This window comes from Diabrotica virgifera, chromosome 5 (assembly GCF_917563875.1).
Source record: "Diabrotica virgifera virgifera chromosome 5, PGI_DIABVI_V3a".
Classification (NCBI taxonomy): domain Eukaryota; kingdom Metazoa; phylum Arthropoda; class Insecta; order Coleoptera; family Chrysomelidae; genus Diabrotica; species Diabrotica virgifera.
In genome coordinates this window covers 195,668,107-195,694,427 of record NC_065447.1, presented here as the reverse complement: position 1 = coordinate 195,694,427, position 26,321 = coordinate 195,668,107, and the positions used below count along the sequence as shown (strand labels likewise).

General features: G+C 33.1%; 1 protein-coding gene across 1 annotated transcript in view; it reads right to left on the bottom strand.

The window, feature by feature from the left end:
* LOC114324956 (potassium voltage-gated channel protein eag) overlaps nt 1-26,321 on the bottom strand; it is a 198,331-nt gene that overhangs the window by 104,642 nt on the left and 67,368 nt on the right. Inside the window, exon 2 of the mRNA XM_028272911.2 lies at nt 7,289-7,446. Within this exon, the coding sequence (XP_028128712.2) occupies nt 7,289-7,446 (158 nt within the window). The remainder of the gene's footprint in view (nt 1-7,288; nt 7,447-26,321) is intronic.

Sequence of the window (26,321 nt, the reverse complement as noted above, 5' to 3'; positions counted from 1 at the left end):
TTGTGGAAGATCCAAGCAGAGAATACATCAGGATAATATATTCTGTGATCCAAGTATTTTGTTGTTAAAGATGTTCAAAATTGTAAGCGTTCCATAGTAACAATATATTATTAAAAAATCACTTTTCCTCTTTTCTCGATTGAGTATTAATTTTTGTTGTACATATAAATTACTACAATCACTGAATACATAGTTAGTGAAAAAATTATCACATTTATTAACTGAATTAATAATTTGTAATTATACAAATAACAGTTATCCAAGAACATTCAAAAGCCATCTCTTTAAGTTAGTGGTGACATTTTCAAGTAGAATGACATTCTAGTAATGTTTACATATCCATACCAGTGTGAATTCTACTACAGGTAATTTGCCGTGTAAAGACAGAAAAAGTAGGGATAGCCGTAAAATATTTGCGAATTATGTACCGATGGCCTTAATATTAAGGTAATTTTTAGCTTTTATACTATTAAAACTAAACACTTCCATTTATTTTGCTTATTTTAAGAAGATTGCAGACCACACAACAGATTAGAAGTTAGAGCTAAGAGTTAGGTTGATTAGGTGCTACATTTTCTCGACTTGGTTTATGGAATGGGTGCTTGGACCCTGAATGTGACATCAACATAAACTGGAATCATTCGAGTTTTATAGAAGAATTCTGACAATATCATGAACAGAACACGTCACAATCAAAGAAGTTATGAGTAAGATAAATATAAAAAAGAAATGGAAGTCTTAAATACAATCACAACTAGAAAATCGGAATACCTCCGACATATTATTACCCAGTTGGTTACCCAGTAGATCATAGCCGGGGATTTTTCCTATTGAATTCAATTGAAATTCGTTTTCTGTGTGCGTTTTTTGTATTGCAATCAGATCAATATCGTTATCTTTTAATAGTCTGTATAGAATTTGCCATTTTGCTTTACTTGTACCTTCTTCATATATTTGATTGATATTGGGCCAATCATCGGCGCCCATAGCCATGGGCAGGGTGGGGGGCTAAAATGGGGGCAGAGTGGTCTTTCCTAGCTTTTCGGGTGCTGTAAACTATATATAGTTACAAAATATAATGTGCAACATCTTCACGTCTGGCCCACCCTGAAAATTTTTATATGGGCGCCCGTGGGTCCAATTTGTTTTGTTATTTGTTCCTTGGAAAGTCCATTCATTAACTGTGTCATCTTTAATTAGTCTAAAAAAACTGCGATATACTTCTGCCAGGAGATCTTGAGAAAAATTGACTGGCGCCTCTTGTGCTAGTTTTCTAGTTTACCCAGGGTCCACGTGCAATATTACCTGCGGACGCGAACTAGCGTTACACCCCCTTTAAATGAACAAAATTATGTATATGAATAAGATATAAATAGAAAAAATATATTTTAAACAATTTTCTTTGACACAATAATATTTACGTTGACATTAATTATTTTATCGTAGTATTTAGTACGTTCTTTAACGGCAAAATTTGCAAAACCTCTAAATTTTAAAGAACCGCTGCGATTGGCATGAAATTTGGCATACACATAGCTAACAATTCAAAGAAAAAAAAATGATATTGTGCCGATATGTGCTTTTGCCCTGGCGGTGGTTTTCACCCCCTCTTGGGGGTGAAAAATTATCCGTCCAAAGTAAGTACGGAAATGGATAAACTGACTAATTTTAAGTAACTTTTGTTCTATTGAGTTTTTTCACTAAGTCAATACTTTTCGAGTTATTTGCCAGTGAATATGTTCATTTTTTCAACAAAATAACCATGCTTTTAGACGGTTTTTCGCAAATAACTCAAATAGTAAGTATTTTGTCGAAAAAACATTCTTAGCAAGAATATAGCCTGTAAAAAATTAAAAAAAAAATGGTGTCAAGTCTCTATATCTAGTAGAAGCAGAGTTATGGCTAATGAAAAATAGGTTTATATTCATCAAATTCCAAATGGAATACTTTAACGTGAAATAACCAAAAATGAAGCACATTTCGGGGAAAACTTATGACAACTTATTTAAAGTGTTTAAAAATGCTTCATTTTTGTCTTATAAAAAAATTTCTAGCATCAACAGTAAACAACTTACCCTCAAAATAAAGTTAGTCCCTTTTTTTGGTAAAAAAATTTTGAAAATCACCCCCTAATTAGTATCTCAAATGCACTGAACCAAAAAAGTACGTAAATATAATGAAAAAAACATTGATTCAAAAACGGGGAGCATTAATTTTCGTCCAATAATCAGTATCATTGGTCCAATGTACGTAGATACATTAACTAATGCTCAAAAACATTAATTTTTATGAATTAGTACGTTCAGTTCATTAAATGTACTTTCTAGTTAAGAATCAATGTATCGGTACATTGAATCAATGTATCGGTTACATTTATTTAATCAATGGATCGGTACATTAGATTAATGTATCGGTACATTAATTCTTAACTAAAAAGTACATTGAATAAACGTACTAATTCATAGAAGTTAATGTTTTTGAGCATTAGTTAATGTATCTACTTACATTGGATTAATGATACTGATCTTTGGACGAAAATTAATGCTCGCCGTTTTTGAATCAATGTTTTTTTCATTATGTTTACGTACTTTTTTGGTTCAGTTTACACGTGGAGGGGCTCCATCTCATTATGTAGGGGAAGATCCAAAGACAAAGAAGCATAGGGAGAGGTATAATATCATGGCTGCGAGAATGGTATGGATGTACATCAAATGAACTTTTCAGAGCAGCCGTCTCAAAAGTCCGAACAGCTATGATGATTGCCGACCTCTTTCGCGGAGATGGTACTTGTAGAAGAATATTTATTTTGCATTACGCCACATTTTAATGGAAACCATTTGTTTTTATTGATATCTGTCAAAATTATGGCCAATTATTTGACCCCCAAGTTATACCAGCAACTCTTCCCATCGCAGGACATAACGACTGGGGAGGCTTTGTATTGAACGTTACTTTGGATGCCCTGCGTAGGAGGACATCCTCTGTTTTACTTTATATAGTTAAGTCACCTGCATTTAGGAGCAGCTAGAAGAGCTTTTCTACCACCTAATAATGACTGAATTTATTTATTAACTGATTACAGATTTGTATACTAAAAATGTGTTCCGTGCAGTAAGTCACTCGTGTGTTAGTGGGGTCACTGAAGGTGGATATGAGCTATTACCTCCGATTTCGTTGAACCTCCATCGATTTGCATGAAAATTGGTGACTGGTTAGAGGATATCTCAAGGAACAAAGGTGACATGGTGCCAACTTGCGCTTTTACCCTGGGGGTGGATGCCACTCCTTCTCGCGGGTGAAAATTATTTTATTAAAAATAACCCCATAATTCGATAGAGGGGCAAATTTCAAGCAAAATTTGTTATATAAAGTTATTAAAATAAATCAAAACTTTTTGAGTTATTAAAGATCAAAAATTTTAATTTTTCCTTGAGTAAAATGCATGTTTTTAACCAATTTTTCATCAATAATTCAAAAAGTGTAAGTTTTTACAAAAAAGTTATTATTATCAAAATTTAAGCTAATAAAAAATGAAATAAACACCTTACTACATAAACCTGCTAATGTTAACTAAAAGTGAGTTATGGGTAATTGAATGTATATTTTTTTCGGTGAGTAAAAAACTATAAGTATTCAAGCTGAAATAACGGGAAATTGATGAATCTTATAACAAACTTATTAAACATTTATCAAAGTACTAAAAAATATCTATTAAATGAGCCCCCTAACATGTTCATAGCGTTAAAATTTATGCTCCAAAATTTTTTCAAAATTTATCTTTTAAAAATTTTTCCAAAAAATGTTATTGTTTTTTTTAATAACTCCGTTCGTGTTTACGATATCAGGTTCATCTAAAAACTGAAAGTTAATCCCAAGTGCTATTTAAGCACGTTGAACTTAATCTTTTAGTTCCCTTATTTTTTTAAAAATAAAAGGTTAAATGACCCCGGTTGCATGGTTCCCACAGCAAAATTTAAGATTTAAACGTTTCTATCTCGGTTATTTTTTACCATATAGAAATAGTAAGACAGGTAAAATATTTGGCACAGAAAAACTAAAATTTGGTTATATTTAATTTTTTACGTGTATTGAGTATTTTTGGAGTTATTATCAAAAGAATATGAAAACATTACTTATGCTAATATAAAGAAGTTCTTGTAAGGATTACTATAAATTTTAATTTTTGTGGAATTGGCGTATGTTTAATTTTGCATTTTTCCTAAAAAATTCGAAACGGTTCTTTTCTTTTCATTATAGCTTGCTTAATTTTGACGCTATCACCTTGTTCTGAAGCTCACTTGATAGGTATTCCGAAGTACTTTGGCAAATGTTTAGCAGGAATATTTTATACATTGCATCGTTTTCCCGTTATTTTAGCTTGAATACTTAGATTTGAGTACTCGTCGAAAAAAATACACATTCAATTGCCAATAACTCACTTTGAACTAACATTTGTTTAATTATTTATGTAAGGAATGTATTCATTTTTATTATCTTCAATTTCAGTAATAACACCTTTTTTGTAAAAGCTTAAATTTTTTGATTTATACGTGAAAAACCGATTTAAATCATGCATTGTTTTACGAAAAACTTCAAATTTTTGGTCTTTAATAACTCAAAAAGTGTTGACTTATTTTAATAACTTTATATAACAAATTTTGCTTATAATTTGTTCCTCTATCGACTTATGGTATTATTTTTAATAAAATAATTTTTACCCCCGAGAAGGGGTGTCATCCACCCCTCAGAGTAACAGCGCAAGTTGGCATCATGTCACCTTTATTCCTTGAGGTATCCTCTAATAACTCACCAATTTTCATGAAAATCGATGGAGGTTCAACGAAATAGGAGGTGAAAACCTTCAGTGACTGCACTGTGTCGCTCTCCGGGCTGTGTGTGTGTGAGCTGTATGCTGTGCTTAAATTTTTTGCAGTGCTTCTTATGATCCATCCTGTGCCTATACGAGTGGGTGAGGTTTTATTCCGTAATTTAATTGCTGTTTTACTGTAAACTTGGTTTCCATGCAGTTGGGAGTCTTTGGGCACAATTGCTAGTATTTAATTTTTATTGATGTTTTTCAGTATCTATTGCTTTCCTGCTCATACGTTTGGCTCATTTTCATCTTAGTTTCATTGAAGTTTATTTTATGTCCTATGTTTATAAAATGTTGTGCTTGGGATGTTCTTTTCTTTCGACGTCATTTTGATGTTTTTCTTGTCTAACCTGTATTCTTCGATTAGTCTGTCCATAGTAGGATTTATCCTCACCAGTAGTCTTCACAAGGAATCTTGTATATTCCTTGATTTTTTTTTGAAGATGAACTAACTGACCCAATTGAAGCCGGCAATGGGATAAGATAGGGGGATTCCTTGAGTCCTTTATTGTTCAACCTGATCATGGACGAAATAATAAAAAAAGTAAGAACTAAAAAAGGATACCAAATGGGAGAAAAACAACTTAAAATAATCTGCTATGCGGACGATGCAATACTAATCTCTCCAAATGAAGTTGGTTTACAACGTATGCTGCCCAATTTAACATAACCGCCAGAAAATTTAACATATTAATTTCCTCAAAAAATTCAAAATGCATGGTTATAACAGCAGATCCAATAAGACGTAAATTGGAGCTGGAAGGTCAGATAATAGACCAAGTGATGAAGTTTAAATATCTAGGCATCACAATATCTAGCTACGGAAGGCTTTAAACAGAAGTGAAAGATCAAGTGAATAAAGCAAACAGAGCCGCAGCTTGCCTGAATGACACAATATGGAGAAATAAAGATATTGGAAAAGAAATGAAAGGCGGAATTTACAAAAGGGTCATCAGGCCAATAATGACATACGCGGAAGAAACACGACCCGACATAGAGAGGACAGAAAGATTGTTCGAAACAGCGGAGATGAAAACCCTTCGAGAAATCGATGGTAAGACTCTATGGGACAGAGCTAGAAGTACAGATATACGACGGAGATGCAAGGTGGATAACATTAACAACTGGTAAGAAACAGAAGAATAGAATGGAATGACCACATAAGCTGAATACCAACAAATAGGGTAGTAGGGTAAAATAATGAGTAATGTACAAACTAATCTTGTTATTGACAACGTCAGTCTTGAAAATGTAGACCACTATATATATCTTGGACATACCATCAATATCGGCAAAGAAATCCAAATAGCCGAAATAAAAAGACGCATACAATTGTCTTGGGTAGCTTTCGGCAAGTTAAGCTGTATCTTAAAGAATAGAGATATACCAATGTGTCTAAAACGTAGAGTTTATGACAAATGTATCTTGCCTGTAACTACATATGGACTGGAGACCATGGCCTTTACAAAGAAAACCTTAGAACAGCTCAGTACAACTCAAAGAGCGATGGAGAGGGCCATGCTAGGGATTAGTTTGAGAGACAAAATTCGAAATATCGACATTCGTGAAATAACAAAGATTACTGATGTCGCAGAACGTATAGCAAGGCTCAAGTGGCAATGGGTCGGACATGTTGCCCGAGATAATCCCGAAAAATGGACACAGAGACTAACAAACTGGAGACCAAGAGAGAACAGGCGAGGAGTAGGCAGACCGCAGAAGAGGTGGGCAGATGATATCAAACAAGTCGCGGGCAAGCAGTGGATGAGAATTGCCAAGAGTAGAAATCGATGGAAGCAAATGAAAGAGGCCTATGTCCAGCAGTGGACGAACACAGGCTGAAGAAGAAGAAGAAGGGTAGTCAGGACAGCGAGAGACGGTTCCCCAATAGGAAGACCATCAGTGGAAAGACCACGAAAACGATGGAACGACAACTTACTAGAGGCACATTGAAAAAATAGACAGAGTCATGTCTATACAAAAAGGAGGAGGAGAAGAAGAAGAAGAAGAAAAATTATTGTTCTTGCGGACGACAATATTGCTAACATTTTCCTGTTGGTGTTAAATATAATCTCCATTTTGTTTTTTCTAAAAACTCTGCTGATTTTGGCTGTTGTGCCTTTAGTATATGACAAGAGAATTTTTCAAATTTTTTTGTTTATGTTGTTCCTTGTTCAATGTTCCAAGAGTTCCCAGAATATCTCATCTTGATTAACGAAGAGTTTGATTTTCGGTAACTTGGTTTGTTGGACAATATAAAAATAAAACAAAATATTGCATTGAACATTATTTCAAGTCTAAATCACTAGATTCTGTAAGTGAACTTTCGGCTTACCAGTTTACCGTAAGTTGAAGAAGTGATATAAAGTATGTTTATTTAGACGTTAAATTTTATTAAATGTATGTACTACTTACCAAACACAGGCTAACCAATGAGCAACCAGCATGTAGAAACACAGAAGAAGGATCAACATAGCAGCTCCGTATTCTAAATATCTATCAAGTTTTCGAACAACCCTACCTAATCGAAGTAGGCGGACGACTTTAAGGGCGCTAAATAAACTGCCGATGCCCTGAAAAACAAAATGATAATAATATGTATTTTTCGTTTATTAGCAAAGTGTGTAAATAGTATATTATGCAACGAGCATTTAATGATGGTCATTATGAAGCGAGTATGAGGGTTAGGAAACGAGCCGTATGCGGCGAGTTTCGTATAGAGTACGAGCTTCATAATGATAATTAAATGCAAGTTGTATACACTATTTTTTCTATGATCATTCACAACAAAAAATATATTCAAATTTATTTATTTTGTAACACAAATAAATTCAGTAGTTTGTCAGTTTGACGGTTTGTTTACATATTGAGAACTGTCAAAGCGTATGTATTTGACTCGCCATTGGTCACTGCTCGTGTGCCACATTTGTCGCGAATGCCATATCGCGATTCTATTGGTTAAAAATCTGTATCTTAATGAAAATCTGTATCATAATGGAGTTCATTATGATACAGGTAGTGACATCATAATTGATATATTGTGGTATGAGAATAGAAAAACGTATTTATTTGTTTAGCTAATCATCCGAATTAATGGTCAATAGAAGATGAAAAAGTACCTCTCATATTATTTTTCATCTCAGATGAAAAATCATATTTTTTTTCAAAACATGCATTCTAAACCAAGAACAATTTTTGAGGTCATTTTGCATGTTAAAATAAAGGAAGTTTTATAGGGATTACTACAAATTTTAATTTTTGTTGAAATGACGTATGTTTTATTTTTCATTTTTTCCTAAAAAGTTCAAAAAGGTTCTATTATTTTCATCATAACTTGCTTAATTTTAACGCTATCGACTTCTGCTATAGCTTTTCTGATAAATTTTTTTATTTACTCTAAAAAATGTTGAGCAGCTATATTTAACAAAATGCATCGTTTTCCTGTTGTTTAAGCTTGAATACATAGATTTGAGTAGTCGCTAAAAAATATGCATTCAATTATCTATAACTCACTTTGTGTATATTCTAAAAGGTTTTTATAATAACCTTTTTTATTTTTTTAGTGGCTTCAATTTCAGTAATGACAACTTTGCTAAAAAATCTTACTGTTTTTGAGTTCTTTACGAAAAACCGTGTTAAAACATGCATTTTTTTTATGAAAAATCAAAATCGTTGGTCTTTAATAACTCCAAAAATTATTGATTTATTTTAATAACTTTATATAACACATTTTAGTTAAAATTCGTCGCTATATCGATTTCTGGGGATATATTTAATAAAAGAATTTTCACCCCCAAGAGGGGGTGGCATCCACCCCAGGATAAAAGAGCAACTTGCCACCACATCACCTTTTTTTCTTGAGATATCTTCATGGAAATCGATGGAGGCTCAACGAAATCGGAGGTGAAAACCTTCAGTGACTGCACTAATACTAAACTGGATTTATTTTTCAAACCATTAATCTCTATATATGTATCTAATGAATGCTTTCACCCCTGACATTAGTGTATAAATTCGTTTATTAACGACACAACAAACTTTTACCAACAAGTTAGTCTCTTCAATTGGATTGTTTGATTTTGTTTGGAGAATACTGGTTGTAGGGAAAATTATAAATTTTGTTAAAATTTTTCCCTGAAAAATGGCTTTGGTAGAGTCCATTAGCCAGACTTGTTTAAACAACGGGAAACCCGGGAGAATGGGTTGAAACAAAACAAATAATTATAAACAGTGACTGTAAAATGATTATTCTTCCTATATTAAGTATATTTTGCCAACTGCACCGGACACCCGGGAAAATGGGTTGAAACAACAAATAATAATTATAAACAATGACTAAAATGATTATTCTCCCTATATTAAGTATATTTTACCAACTCTACCGGACTTTATTGCGGCAGTTATCTTCTTGTTTATGTATCATATGAGGTCCACTTAATGTTAACAATTCACTGGCGAGTAGTAGCCGGTTTCCAGCTAATCGAAATAGTTGTTCGGCACTGCGTATTACTCTCCAATCACGAATGTTCGTGATCCATGGTATATCATCATCATCATCATCAACAGCTATTCCATCCATCGTCGCATGTAAGCCTCCCTTAGGTGTCTCCATTCATATATGTTTGCTGTTTTTTGCATCCAATCGTGGCCAGCCATTCGCTTGATGTCATCAGACCATCTTGTTTGACGTCTGCCTCTACTTCTTTTGCTTGCGGTTAGTCGCCATTCGAGAATTCGCTTTGTCCAGCGGTTGTCTTCCATTCTTCCTCTGTGTCCTGCCCAGATCTATTTTAACATGGCAACCTTCTGGATCACATCTGTTACTTTTGATCGCCTTCTCATCTCTTCATTGGACTTGCGATCACTGAGCTTAATGTTGAGCATTCTCCGTTCCATAGCTTTCTGAGTCACTTGAAGTTTGTGGACTATGCTGTTGTTGAAAGCCCAAGTTTCGGTTCCCTATGTCAGAACTGGCAACACGTACAGCACTGGCAGCAGATACATGGTATCTGCTTTCTTCTAATTCCTCTGCGGTCCTCGATTTCATCGTTCATATAAGCTGAATGATTCTGTACCGGTCTCCCCTAAGAAAATGACATTTGCTCTATTTAACACAGCTCCGTTGGTCTGCCTTGCTGTCCAGGGTATTTGGAGCATTCGTGAATGAAATCACATGTCAAAGACTTCTAAGCCGTTGATCGTATCATCTTTCAGCGTCCAGGTCCCGGTGCCATGTAATTCCTGGAGACTATTGCATAAGATAAAAGGGTTGTCAACCAGCGTATTAAACTATGAATCAAATCCACGAGGAAAAAGTTTTCCTGTAGTTGTCTGTATACCATATGTTACAAAAACGAATAAAATTCTTTATAAAAGGTATATTTGTTAAAATCCCTAAAAATAGCTACACCACAGAACTAGTTTTCGATCGGATGACCGATCATCATCAGTGCTTACCTAAAATGCGTAAAAAATGAATAGATAGGGCAACGTTTTTAAAATTTTGACTACGGTTTTAAAAAGTTATAGGTTACACTCACTTGATTGTAACATGCTAAACACCAGAATACAAAAATGTGTTGGTAAAAACCCTTTGCAACTGATCCGTCATGGAAACATAGATAAATTATGTGAACTTGAACATGGATGTATAAAATATTCAATGTATTATGCTCTAGGTACCATTGAGCTCGAAATTGACTTGTTCTCATGTTGACTATATAGTGGCAAGTGGCAGTGATAGCGGAAATTCCGAACTATGACATGAGCGAAATGACAGTCCCACAGGAAGTTGAAAAATTTCCCTGTTAGTTATGTAGAATCTAGTGTAAAGCTTGTTAAATTGAGAACAGTAACTGCAATCACTCCACTCTGATAAATAATCATTTAAAATGGAGATAAACTTGATTTTATAGTTAGAAAATGTAGTAAAGTATATTGTCAATAAAGATGGTAGCCAAACCACATTACACATAAAATCGAAACTGTGAAATCTATATTGAACCCTCTTGTGATTAGACCTGGGGTTTAGAAAAGCATTTTATGTTGATTTCAAGTTATCGATTTTATTTAAATAGTTGGTAGTTGTTGGAGTTTGTGTAAGTTCAAGAAAAGATCACAGTAGGGGTGATAGAAGTGTAAAAATGTCTCAATAATCTAAAGGGATATATAAAACAAGCTCAGACTTAGGCGACTAATTCCCAAGGACCCCACAGGTTACCCGGAACCCTAAGGGTTTGAAAACAAACCGTCATAAGATGTAGCTAACAGTAGGGGGAGGAGAAGATGGCATGTAAGATGTATATGAGATAATTAATGAGAATGGGACATGATGGGACTTAAACGGGACCCAGAAAGAAAAGATGAGACTTTTTGATTTGGTTTTAGTATGGATGAGTGTTATCCAGTGGTATGTTTTGGTAATGGCAGATTGAATAGATGAGGTGAAAATAGTCATAGATAGTATATAGATGGAAATTAAGATATGAAGATGTATCTGACTGTATGGTTTACCTAAGATACATAAAGAAGGAAATCCCCATTCGTCCAGTTGTTAGCTTCATAGACACTCCTGTCTTCATTCTTTCAAAGTTTATACTCAATCTTATTAACAACATGACGAACTTCACCCCTCAATTCTCAGTCAAAAACACAAGTCACCTTGTCAACAAATCCAGCTTCGTCCAAACATTACCATGCTATCATTTGATTTTAGAAATATTTTTACTTTAGTCCCAAAACAAGAAACTAATAATCTGATACATTATCTTCTAAGAGCAAGTTCAATTACCACATCTACCACCAATTCAGTTATTCAATTACTGCAATTTTGTCTAGTTCAAGACTTCTTTGTATTAAAAAATAAATATTTTAGACAACCTGATGGCTTAGCTATGGGTAGTTGCCTATCTCCTCTCCTAGCTGACATTTTTATGAATCATTTAGAACCCGTATCTATCATGAAAAATCCTGAAATGCACTATTGGTATCGTTATGTTGATGATTGTTTATTCATCACCTCAGGTAACTCGAATACAGCTGATCTATTACTTTCTAATCAAATCCACTCCAATATTAATTTCACCATGGAATTAGAGTCATCCCAATCAATAAATTTTCTCGACCTCACTATTACCAGATTAAATGACCACTTCGATTTCAGGATCTATAGGAAACCGCACAGATCGACCATGTCATACCATTATCTTCTAACCACCTTATGTCATACAAATTTGCTGCCTTTCACAGTTACATACATCGTCTTGAAACCATCCCCTTATCACAATCCACAATTATCCAATATATAATTAAATATACTTCGTCAAATAGCCTTCAATAACGGTTACGATCCACCAATCATAAACAAACTCATTCATAAAAGACAGCTTAAGGCAGTGATACTCAACCTGCGGCCCGCTGACCGCATGCGGCCCTCTAGCGTTTTTTATGCGGCCAGAAGGCTAACTAAAGCGCCCTGTAAACGATCAAATTATTTGTTAAATTTCACGTGTTTTCAAATTATTTGATAGTGTGCCGATATGTTTGAGGCGTGTTTGTGCGTGAGGCAGACAATTCAATGCCTTTAATTTTGAAATTATATTAAAATTTTTAAGAACTCTGATTAAAAAGCAGGCATTTTTAACTCTTAATAATAAATTATTAATGTTAATGAACAAATAGTTATTTTAAAAATATTCAATACTTATTTACTACATTGCAACGACTCATTTAGTAGTCGATAAAATTGTTCAATTTTCCATGACAATAAAGCATATTGATACCACACGTGCAATTATTTTCAGAATATCCTCATTTTAACGGAGACTTTCCCAACTTAAAAAAACTTTTTGCAAAATTACTTTGTATTAATTAATAAAAATGTGACATAATAATTAAACATTAAAAATTTCACTAAAAATTTGAGGAAAATAATTATTTGTTTATGAGAGATTTAAATAAAACAAAGTTTTTTACATCTGACATAAGATTTTAAAATCTGACTAGTGGACGTTATAGTACAAATCAAAGTGAACATTTTAAGCTTTGGTAAAATGTTTCTATATTACTTTTTGACCAAGATATGCGACTTTGAATAGCCCGCTCTATGTATGTAATACGCACGATTGGCTCGCAGCGAATTCAGGCGCGCGTAAATTGCGAGCGTATATCAATAGTTGTGCTTCAATAGTGTATTGCTTCGAATTGTTAACATCTTATTTTGGAATTTTGTTAAAATCTGTTAGTGTTGTTTTACTGAAAATACAAAGACGTGTTTTAAATTACAATACTCTAATTTATAATCTACATAAGTACTCCATAATAGAAAAAAAAACGATAGTGGTCCTTTAAAATCGATAACATTTTTACAACAATGCGTGTGCGATGCTTTAGGAATTAGGTAATCAAAATAAATATCTACAATAAAAAATGAGCCGGAAAATTGTCGGAACTAACGGAAAATTATCACCCCAAAACTCACTTGTCACTCAAAAGAACGATATGATGGAAGGACGCCAATTTGAAATTCGTAATATCATAAATATATCAGATGCGTGTAAATCTTTAACATTGTGCTTTAGACACAACTCTGTTTGAATTGAGAGAGGGAATTTGGTAACATTATCAAAGCAAATTTATGGAAAGTTTATAACATTATATTTTAGATTTAGGAGGGGATAACAGAAAATACTTTGTGAAGGAAGTTTTGTTGTACACAAGAGAATTGAGTATCTCTTGAAATATATCAAATTTGAGAAGGTAAGCGACATATAATTTTGCACCCGGGAGGAAAGACCGGCAATATAGAAGAAGCTGATTTAATATTTTCGTCTACATAAAACAGTGATTATGGAAGTGTTTGTAAAATGGTTGCGTGAAAAATTTTTTCTCGGATTAAGTAAGCTCAGCGTATTTGTTTTTATTTAGACAATGCGCCGTAACATTCCAAAATATTATAAAAAGTCCCACAAATTCGTGGAATGCAAATAAAATAAAATAATTATGAATGGATGGAAAAGAAAAGTACTTTAAAATCATTTAAAGCATTTAATTTTTATCTATATAAGCAATTTCGGCTAACCAAGCCATCTCAGAGCTATGCAATGTTTAACTTACGTCAAATTTTAAAAAGTATGACTACGAAAAGAGATCTCACTTTTCAAAAAGGAACCAATTTTAAATCAGAATTAATTTTTTAGTTTTATGTTTGTCATTCAAAAGACAAGACTTCTTCTTCTTTTTCTTCTTCTTATAATAGGCCTCTTGGCCTGTTCCTTGCCGATTTTGAGCTTGTATTCGTAGCTGTGATGTGGACTGCCAGCTATCTCGCCACCTTTTAAAGGGCCTTCCTATTGGTCTCTTGCCTGTTGGCTTAGAATCCCTGGCTATACGGGCTATTCTCTTGCTGTCCATTCTCGTCACATGCTGATTCCACTCTGTCTTCCCCACCGTACTATATCTTGTATGTTACAGAGATATCTTATTCTGTCGTTCGGTATTATGTCTCTCAGTGTTTTCCCAGTTATTAACCTCAGCGTTTTCATTTCTGATGTTCTCAGTATCCTCTTGGTTTCTACTGTGTCACATCTTGTTTCTGTCGCGTACGTCATGATCGGTCTTACACATGATTTGTATATGCGTACTTTCCCTTCCAGCCTCATATCTTTGTTTCTCCAGATGACATCCCTCAGACATCCTGACACGTAAATGGCTCTATTTGTTTGCTTTTGGACGCTCTCTTTAGCATCTCCATAACTACATATTTCGATTCCCAGATATTGGAATCTCGAGACTTGTTCAATTATTTCGTTGTTAATTACTAATTTGCATCTTATGGGTTCCCTTGACACTACCAGAGATTTTGTCTTGGCTGTTGATATTTTCATGTTGTAGTTCTTCGCCACTGTATTGAAAGTCTCTTCCATTCGCTGTAGGTTATCCTGGTTATCGGAGATTAAGATTGCGTCGTCAGCATAACAGAGGATTTTTATTTGTTTTTCCGCCATCTTATATCCTTTTCCAGTACCTTTAATGGTTTCTACGATTTTGTCCAGAACTAAATTAAAAAGCAATGGGCTCAAGCTATCCCCTTGCCTGATTCCCGAGTTGATTTCTACTTCCGATGTTAAAGACAACACAAATAACATAATTAAAAGCTTGCTGATTAGTACTAATTGGGACTGAAACCGACGCTGACTTAAATGCCTTTTTAATCAATTAGGTACCACTGACAATAATTATTATCATAGTCAGAGAATTATCTCAAAAACACAAAACAAAAATTTTATTGTGATTTATTTATGTACAAATTATAGACTAGGAGCCGGGTTAAGTAAAAGCTAAATATTTTAGGCACCATGGGTCTATAACTCAAGTAGTAGAATCAAAATATCACTTTTCGGTGGCATACGCGTCGACTGTGGCGTTTCAAACTTTCCTCTATTGGACTGGATAACTAAATTAAAGGATACTCCTGTTAAGATACGCTAAATGCCACTCCCAGAATTCAATCTTTTTACATTATGTATAATTATTACGAATAATTCTCAACTTATATTGGAATCAGAAAGCTAACATCAAAATAAAAAATGAGATATCAAAAGAAATAGAAACACGTAGAGGAGTACGACAGGGATGCATTTTGTCATCACTGCTATAGTCGGTTCGCTAAACTCAGACAAAACTGGCTAGAGATTTTAGTCAGCAACTTTTTTGTTTTTTGACAATTTTGCAAAAATTGGCAAAATTACTAACTATTTAGTAATTATTGACTATTTAGTAATAATTTTTTGCCAATTTTACCAATTTTATGGCAAAATTACTTACTAAAATCACTAGCCAGTTGTGTCTGAGTTTAGCGAACGGACTATATTTTTAATGTATATAGTGAAAGCATCTGCCAGGAAGCCTTTTTGCAAGCAAATGAAGGAATCGTAACCAATGGAGAGGTTGTAAATAATATTCGATACGCGGACGACACTGTTCTAGTTGCAAGAACAGTAGGAGACTCAGAACGATTACTTACAAATATAAATATTGCTTGCAACAATTATGGCGTAAACGTTAATATAAAAAAAAACCAAGTATATGGTCTTCAGTAAATTCATGACACAACCAACACATATTAGTATGTACGGCATTAAAATTGAAAAAGTATCTAGTTACAAATACTTGGGAACTTTAATAAATGAAACTCGAGACCAAAACAATGAAATAAAAAGGCGTATCGAAATTGCCAGGGCGACCTTCATAAATATGAGATAATTCTGTTGCGACAGAGATATAAGCATCCCTTTACGATTAAGAATGTTAAGAGGCTACGTATTTAACACGTTATTATACGGTTTAGAGGCCTGGACTCTAAAACAGAACAACATAAAAAATATTGAAAGTTTTGAGATGTGGTGCTACCGTCGAATGCTGAAGATAAGTTGGGTTGAAAGAATCACAAACCTTAAAATCATACGAAGGATAGGAAAAGACCGTGAGATTTTGTTAACAATAAAATGAAGAAAACTTGAATATTGGGGTCATCTGATGAGAGGTCATAAATACGCATTACCTCAAAATATAGTGCCAGGAAAAATAGAAGGAAAACGGAATCCAGGCCGTAGAAGAATGTCATGGTTTTGGAATTTGAGAAAGTTGTCTGGCTGCACCACTAATGAACTTTTTAGGTCAGCTGTAAACAAGGTCAGGGTAGAATTGATGATTTCCAATCTCTGATAGGAGTGGCACAAGAAGAAGAAAACATTCTATATGATGAAAAAATAAGACTCAGTGCAACTTTAACCCACCGTCTCCATTTCCCCTCACACACTTTAAAAAATGTCATTTTTTGTTATTAGTTTTTATAGTTGGGTTGCAACAGTGGCGGTCTCAAGTGGGGGGGGGCGACGGGGGCGATGGCCCCCCCCCCCAGAAATCTTAGTTTTCTGAAAAATTGAGAAGTTAATATACATATTAATCCGAAGTGTGAGATCGAACTAACGCAGATTTGTGAGATTTGTTCCCTACAGTCAGCAAGCTACTTCTAGTCGTAGCCTACACTTCCCATCAGCAATGCTTCTGCAGAGCGTAGCTTTCAATCTCTAAAGAGAATAAAGTCGTGGCTAAGAACACGGATGCGTCAAGACAGGTTGACTGGACTTGCTCTACTCTATGCCCATCGAGACATCCCTGTAGACCCAACGAAAGTTTTAGAACGATTCGCCAAAAGTGGCTATCGAAGACTTGAATTCGATTTGTAATTACATTCTTTTTAAAACCTTATAACTTGTTATTTTATTACTTATAACCTAATAAAACTATTGCAATGTATAATGTGAACCTCCTTTTTTCCATTCTAATAGACTAATTTGTATTGTATATTTATTGTAAATTTTAACATTTTAAAAGGTAAAATGTGTTTTGAGCTCTTTTAATTCAAGCGTAAAACTAACATTGTCAGACCAAACCTCTGAAGTTTGACGTTTGTTCGTGATAAAGTAAAACCACCTAAATCGTCAAAGGTTTAGAAAGATGAGACTTGCTTCAGAGGCTTGCCATTGAAAAATACTATCACCCACAAACCTTTTCTATTAGACTTTGAGTTGTTTTCAATAGTTCTAAATTGGTTTTTGATACAATCACAAGAATACAAAATATATTTTGAATATTTTATTTGTAAGTTAGCCGAACAATATTTACAACAAGCTTTAGAGGCTAGTTTTTTATTTTTTATTATAGTGTAAAACTGTTTCCACTCATACTAATTGTAATAATAATAAGTGATTTTCCTTTTTCTCCATTCGTCACAACCACTAAGTGACAGTCAGTCCATATTCGGTCCATCAACTGTTCAAATGAATAAAATGCCTTTAAAACTCTCAAAATCTTGCCATATTTTTAAAAATTTTCCGGACCCTCTTTCCGGCTGGGGGGCTGCACCCCCAGATCCCCCTTCAACAGACCATCGTCCCTCCCAAAATCTGACTCTGAGACCGCCACTGGGTTGCAATCAATTTAAAATTTAAAAAAATTGATACGCATAACTGAAGCTTTTATAAAACAGGTCTATTTTTATAGACGGGTAGGTTTAGTTCACATAACCTCAGAAAAAACTTATTTTTTGTGGAAAAAAGCATATACCTAACTTTGTTTGGACATGACAAACACTATATTTCTATTTTTTCTGAATTTTCCGTAAGGTTCGCCACCGTCAGAACTCCAAAAACTTGGTTTTTAGCGGGTTGAAGGTTTTAGTTTTTAGGCTGTGTAAAATGATCTGTACATTACTAATATTGCCACTCATTCCTTTGTCCGTTCCTAGTTTTCTAGTGTCGTTTAACCTTTAACCATATATATACGGTATGACATGCGTCGCCGAAAATATATTGTGGTGTAAAACTTGTTTTATAAAAGATTCCTTCGAACACCATCTCTGTAACTTCAAGTGGTGTGTACCTAATTACCTTTCAGCTACTGCAGTTTTAGTATGGTTTAGTCTTTCAGCTACGTTGACGTAAAGTTTTATGGCGGTATCCCGTACCGCATGTCAGTTAAAAGAAGTCCATTCAGTATTTTTTGGATATTAGAATGGCAGCAAGTTCATCCAGTTGTTCTACTTTCAAGTACTTTTAACATTGTTTTACTATTTTTTTAGTTAATAATACTAGTTTTTTTTATAATTCCGTTTATAGAGGTTTTTTTAGAACCTCCACCATTTTTTTAATATTATACGTGCGTTCATAATATTCTTGAAAAAATAAAGTTTATTTGATTTGGAGCAGTATTTTATTTTACAGTAGTATGAAGAATTATTCCATAGTTGATGTAAAAAACAAATACAGTGATATAAGACAAACTCATATTAAACACAAAGGAGAATAGGAACGTTATGACGTACCGCATGTCAGTGTCTACGTCCTGAAACATCCATGTCAGTTAGTAGTTAAGGGTTAAATTACTTTATTTGATAGGTATTTTATTAGGCCTTTTCCTTTCTTATTCACTGCTGGTAAAGATCTTCTATCGACTGAGTTAATAATTTACTTTTAATTAAGCAACCCACAGGGGTACAATGCTGTTTTGTATTATAGACGTAGTGTTTATATTAATATTATTGATTATATAAACTAAAATCTCGTGTAGGGTATCTGGTATATGAGAATATCAGAAGCGGGTGTATACATATAATAGAATCATGATCACGGAAAACCGCCAACGCAATAATAACGTAACCAAGTAGTGGTTTCAAGCTACTCTAATTACTGTTTACATTGTAATAATCGATATTGCCATCAAATATCATTGCACATACATACATAAGCTCAATACACTGCTATAATGTAGTAATGCAATTAAACTAAATATTATTCACAATTTCATCAAAGTAGTAAAACGACAATTAATAATAAATAAAACTAAGAAGTCATAGGACCGGTCCTGCATCGATAACTATAATGTTGTATTCAATGAGGGCTCCGAATATTTTTAATATTAACAAAGTTTACTATAAGTTATAAATTGTGAATCTCGGTGATATATTGAAATAAACTGTAAGTGTACAAACTCTTTACATAATATCCAGTTAAATTAGCATTAAAGTCAGCAAATTGCAATTATTTGTTATTGTTGTCAATAAACAAATCCAGTTTTACCAGCAAAATAAACTGTTTTATTAAAGACCGATATACCTGTTTTAGCAGGTGTACAGGATCAGACTGACTTTTCACTTAACGTTTATCTAAATGAATTCAAACATGGAATCACACAACAGTTCTACAGTACAAGACCATCAAAGTCAAATAAACGCATCACAGTCATGCTGTTTGGCAGCGTCGAGAGTGCATTTCCTTTAAAGTCCCAAGCAATTATCTTCAGTGCCTTAGAAAACACCAAACTTTAAGACTAACTTCTCCCACTTGGAAATATAATTCAACCGAAAAATATAATCTTCTCTTCTAGATTATCTAATAATCGCATATATAGGTATTTATCCAATAAACAAATAGTGGATGATTTTATGAATAATCATGGTCAAATAGAAATACAAGGTGAAATTGTCAGAGCAAGAAGGTTAGTTACACCAGCGGAACGACTTGTGCTCTCCGGCATATGTCCTTCAATACCGCACGACTTGCTAATCAATGAGTTACAAAAAATCGGCATAGTTCCTGTCTCCCCCATAACATTCCTCAAAATTAGTGCTTCTATGCCTGAGTAAAATCACATCCTTAGTTTTAAAAGACAAATCTATATCAGTCCTCACAGTCTACTAACACTACCAGAGTCATTTACTCTTGTTTTTGACAATACGACATATAGAATACTCATTTCTAAAGAGAGTTTAGTTTGCTTTAGATGCAAGAAGTCAGGTCACATTGCATCACAGTGCTCCGAACCACTAGCTCAACTAAACCCCAACCAAAGCAATGAAGAATCGGTATCCAGCGCAACAAATATATCTTTGCAAGCACCCAATGATACAAACCATTCTCAGTGTGAAGAAATGTCTATTTCTAATGTCCCAGAGATACCGAACAAAGCAGATGCATCAAATAAGGACAGTCACATAATTAATTAACCAAAACGTAACTTTGATAAAATTATTTCAGCAAGCACTTCTGAATGCTCATTTTCTCTCTTACTTGACCCTGCTAAAAACTTCATAGAAAATCACCCTCTACCTTTCCCTCTAAACTTTGATCAACTTAACATGCTCCTAACGAATATCACGGGATCAACATATCCTATAACCACAATTCAAGAATATACCATAGACCTATCAGCTTTGTCCCATATGCTCAATCAAATTTACACCCATTTAAAGGAAGGATCCATAAAACGAAAATTCGCGTCCATAAAAAAAATCAATAGTTATCTTTGCAGTGAGGCATCGGACTGGGAAAGTGACACATCTCAATTAAGCCAACATTAAGATTCAAGTTTCTACTTCAAAAGAATATTGATGGATTTTTTCATCGCCTTGGTATGCTCCTAAATCTTTCTGCGAATTCCAGCATCTATACTGCAGAGCTCTTTGGTTTGTTGCAAACCATCAAACATGTATATATTAAAAACCTCCTTTGTTGTCCAGGCCTTTCCGACTCTCTTAGCACAGTCAAAGCTATGTAAAATATATACCATAAACACCCCATTGAGAAAAGAACTAAGGCCGAACTAATGAAAGCTCAAGAAAGTTTCAGAAGAATCCACTTCCTGTGGATACCATCCCACATAGGCATAGAAGGAAATATGAACAAGCAGATACTAGTGCGTTTAACGCTATCACTAATGATGCATCAGAAAGAGTGTCGGAGTGTCGCTAGCGATCTAAAAGTTCATTTCAAAACTAAAGTGTTAATGTGTGGAATCCAATTATTGCTCCAAAGGTTTAATTGTCTACAAATTGTAATTAATTTTTACCAATTTTTGATTTAATATTGTTACAAATGTTACAGAAATGTCGCTAATAACCTTCGGGTGGATGCAACTTTGTCTTTTTTAAATAAAAAAAAACTCAGAAGTTAATCGAAAGTTTTTCTGATGTGTGTGTGTGTGGTGATGAGGTACTGGTGGTAAGAATTATTGACAATTAGTGGAGACTCAGAAACAGTAAAAATATTTCGATATTTCCAAATATCATCATCCCTTTACTTCTATTACTAAGAGTTCGCTTGTCTAATTATATTTCTTCATAAATTTCTGTCTTTCATGTCTCCGGTATGGAAAAATTAAATGATGCCGTTTATGCGATACCAGGAATATTCTTATAATGTGGAACCATACTTAAAGGCTCCGTTATGACTAGCTGGAACATGAGTGATCATCGGTTTCACAGCACTAATTAACACAATATTGGGAAAGTTTTTGAATAGAAGTATAATAATGTTCACAACCAGGATTAGAAAAGGAAATTATTGATGTAACTTTTTGTCAAAAAATAATAAATATTATTACAAATTATTTATATTTGCTAAAGAGATATATTTTGATAAAGGTTTGATTTTTATCTCGATAATCAAATTATCAGTAGTAATTACACAAGAGCTCTAAAATTATCGATTTGTATCCCGAGTGACATATTGACAGTTTTAATTTCACGATAAGAATGGGAGTGAAATTATGTCAAAGTGTCGCGAGGACAAAACAAATCGATAATTTGTAACAGCTCGAGAGTAATTCGGTAAGATTACTTCATGATTAAAACTGTATTTTTAAAACATTTTAACTAATATTTTATTGATAACTTCGCCTGTATATTTGCTAAACCTGTTTCTTGGTGTTCTCTGTGACAAGTTGTGATTAATTGTCACTAGTGGCACTGAATGCATTTTTAGGTAGCAACGAAGAGCATCTGACGTAATAGGTACTTGACGATGGGAAATTATCGAAAAAAAAATACCGCTGTAATTTTTATTTCTGTAGCTTTCTATGGTCAGAATCTCTATGGTTGAAATAATCCAAGGTATATCTTATATATTGGCTGGAATGTTGACCAAATAATGATCAGATTTAGGTCTTTTGTTGTAGAATCTAATTGAAATATCAGAATTAAAAATTGAGATATTAAAATAAACCCATATGGGAAAAACAGAAACTAATTAACACGCACAATACACATATTTAGTTTTAAAAGTTTGAAGGTGGTACATTTCTTATCTAAGGGATGAACTGTCTTAAACGTGAATTATCTTTAGTTGATTTTTGAGAGACAAAGGTGACTGTAAGTCATTTTTATTTATTTCTCCTGACCTAACATCAAGATAATTAGTTTTTAAAATAAATTTCTTATATAAAAGCTTTTTGTTTAAACCGTTTAATGACGTGCTCAAATGAGAAGTTATTCTTTGTGTAATTTATGACCTAAAGAGTTATTTTTTAATTAATTAAGAAAACGACTTGGCTTCAAAATATTCTTGCAATAAGTTTATTCTTAAAGACCGAGAATATGAAAAATTAATAAATTTCAAGGCGTCCATGATTATTTCTCTTAAAGGGAGTTTTAGAATAATACTTCTGGTTTATAAAAAAACTATTGTTATCTAATATGTAAGTAATGAAATAACAGAAGTTTCTCACAATCATTGACTTATAGAAGACAACCGGTGTCGCTGTCTACAGTTTGTACATAATCAGGTCTCCGGTAGAAATAAATTGCGTGATGCCGGTATAATGTAGTTCAGTGGCTTACTGATATATCAGCGGGCCCTGGTTCTAGTTGGATTGCGGCCCGTCCAAAAAAGCAAACATTGTATATTACAAGTTCTTAATCAATAGTAAGTATAAATCATCACATATCATATTTATACATTTAAAACATAAATTAATATTTATTTATCCTATCATTTTTCATACTGACATATTTTTTTTTGGATAAATTTGAAATTTAAAAACAAACAAATTTATACAAATTAACAAACAAAAAATCGAGAGAGAAAAAAGAAAAAATCGTAAATTAGCATATTTATAATAATCTTTTTCCTACTGTTGATGTAGCAAAAGATGTTATAAGACTGGATACACTGAAATTTTTTGCTATCTCATTTTCCATTGAGATAATAGCTAAATTATTCTAGATAGCCGTTCCTGACTAATTGTATTTCTCAGATAATTTTTTATTAATTTTAATTTTAAAAACGTTCGCTCTGCTGTTGCAACTTTTACAGGGATTGTAAAAAACAATGTACATGCTGTTATAATTTTGGAAAAACTACAGCTTGATGAGAAATTATCAAGCATTATAAAAGATCTTTTACATAAGTAATATTGGCTAGTTGTCCGCGGAAGCATTGTTGAAAAGATATAATTTGAGCAGAAATTGCTTTTGTAACATCATTTTTGTATATGTGGTATAAAAATTTTGTGAAATTTCCAATAATTAATTGTTTGTACTGTTAAGTAGTACATCTTTATCTAAAGTTTTAAATGTTTTATTAATATTACAAAAACCCTTGGACTTGTATCATTTTCAACGAAAACTTTTCGTTTATAAATTTGCAAAAGTCTGTGTGTTATTGCGTCGCCGCTCCTGCAATAGTTAGAGCAGATGTATCGATGGATTCTTATGTAGTTTTGTCTTCTGAATCCAAATCTGAAAACGGCATTTCGATATTTCTAACCGTTTCGAGATAATCGACCTCAAAAACTAAAATGTGACGTCACAATCCGGTTATTTCCTACCAGGGACTAAACGTCAGCTGAAATCTTTGATTAGGAAGTAGGCTACTTTTTTAATTTGAATTTGTTAAGCAAAGCAAATGTTATTATTTACAAATGTTAGTATAATTAAATGATTGTGAGTAGGTCTGTGTTTCATTACTATAGTTATTATTTACATTTGAGTTTGACACTTCGGGAATGTCAAACTAAATTTTAAATTATTTAGGTATTAATATTAATATTAATAAAATATAAATGACATTTTATAGTGAATTTAATTTTTATATAAAATAGCATGTGTAATAAATGTATAAAAATACAATTTTTAATAACTTTCAAAAGGTTTGTACGAGTAAGTGTACGGCCTCCCCTTTAATGTTAAATAGACTGTTCCATAAGTACCTACTACTACAGTTCATCAGTAAAAACTATCTTTATGTATTATATTATGTATTTCACAATATTTGAAAATTGTTCTTAAAATGTTGTTTGGAATAAAAAATTATAATATTTGACGAATTTTCTCAAATTAAGGATACCATACATCATTTTCATTTATAAATCTTGTATTTTTAATTTGACGAAGAAAAGTTATTCTTCATAAAAAGCTCTTCTTGGTCAAAGATTTATGATGCAACTATCACGAATCAAATTTTATTAATTTTATACGAGGTATATAAAAAATATGAATTTCGAGTAAAGTATCTTTATACACTGCGCGTCATAGAAAACGGGCACCCCAAAAAATGGGCCATGTTTGATGTCAAGTATCTCCTAAACCTGTCGTCCGATTTAAGTAATTTTTTCAATATCTTATAGCTTTATTCTTTAACAATATCGCTGAAATAATATTGTTGCTAAACACGCAAATTTTGATTGTATACCGGGTGTACGAATCAAACTGTGTTTTTTCCTCAAAGTTTGCAACACCCTGTGGCATATTCTATCATTTATAAAATACTGAAATTAAAATACAACTATAGCCTCAGGTTCTCTTAAAATTCTGTTTATTGATACATTCGCTTATATTGGATAATACAAAAGTTAGGTACTTTAACAACAAGCCATGTTCTTCATCAGTACAGGGTGTTTCTAAATAACTACGACAAACTTTAAGGGGTAAATCTGCATGAAAAAATAATGACCATTTTGCTTTATAAACATATCTCCGCAAGTGCTTCGCCTCTGAGATACAGGATGTTGAATTTTTTCTTACAAACCGACTATTTATTTATTGCATTAAAACCGGTTGAGATATGCAAATGATATTTAGTGGATTTTAAGAAATAGTTATTGCGCATATTTTGACATGCAATTAAGAATTTTATATTCACGTATGCACGCCAATGGTGAATATAAAATTTTTAATTGTATGTCAAAAAATGTGCAATAACTACGTCATGAAACCCACCAAATTTTATTTGCATATCTCAACCAATTTTTAAGCAATAAATAAATCGTCAGTTTGTAAGAAAAAATTCAACATCCCCTATCTCGGCAACGAAGCATTTGCGGGCATACGATTGTAGAGCAAACTGTCATTATTTTTTAATGCAGAATTACCCCTTAAAGTTTGTCGCACTGGTTCTCGCATTTAGAAACACCCTGTACTGATAAAGACCATGTCTAATTATTAAAGTACCTAATAACTTTTGTACTATCCAACATAAGCGAATGAATCATGAAACAGAATGTTAAGAAAACCTGAGGCTATTGTAGGGCTTTAATTTCAGTGTTTTATAAATACTAGAATCTTACTAATGAAGTAAAAACCTCACATGTAGGTAGGTGGTATATAATTTATTAAAATTTTTTTTCTAAAAATGATCCAAGATGGATAAAATCACAAACGTTTTCGGACCAATCAGTCCATCATCAGGTGGTAGAAACCTAAAATAAGCAAACCACTGTATTAAAAAAGCCAAGATGAAATTTGACTGTCTGAAAGTTAGGAAAATTACAACATGTGGTTACTTACTTCAGATCCAAAGTAGTTGGAACTAGCTACATATTTAGGTCAAAAGACCTTAATGTAATAATAATTATGCCATTTAGGCTACAAAAATGTCGACAATAAGTCGATGTCACAAGAAATTAAATTGCAACGGTATTACAAAGTGGTCTTCATCTTGGCCTCAAACTGACAGACTAAAGTATGACATTGAACGGATATTGACAAGACCTTCTAGGGAATTTTATGTGTATGTAGTTATATTGTATTTTAGAAATGCAAAAAATATAAAAAATATTTTTACTTAACTGAATGAATTTAATTAGATATTAAATAAATGAGTAAGAATAAACA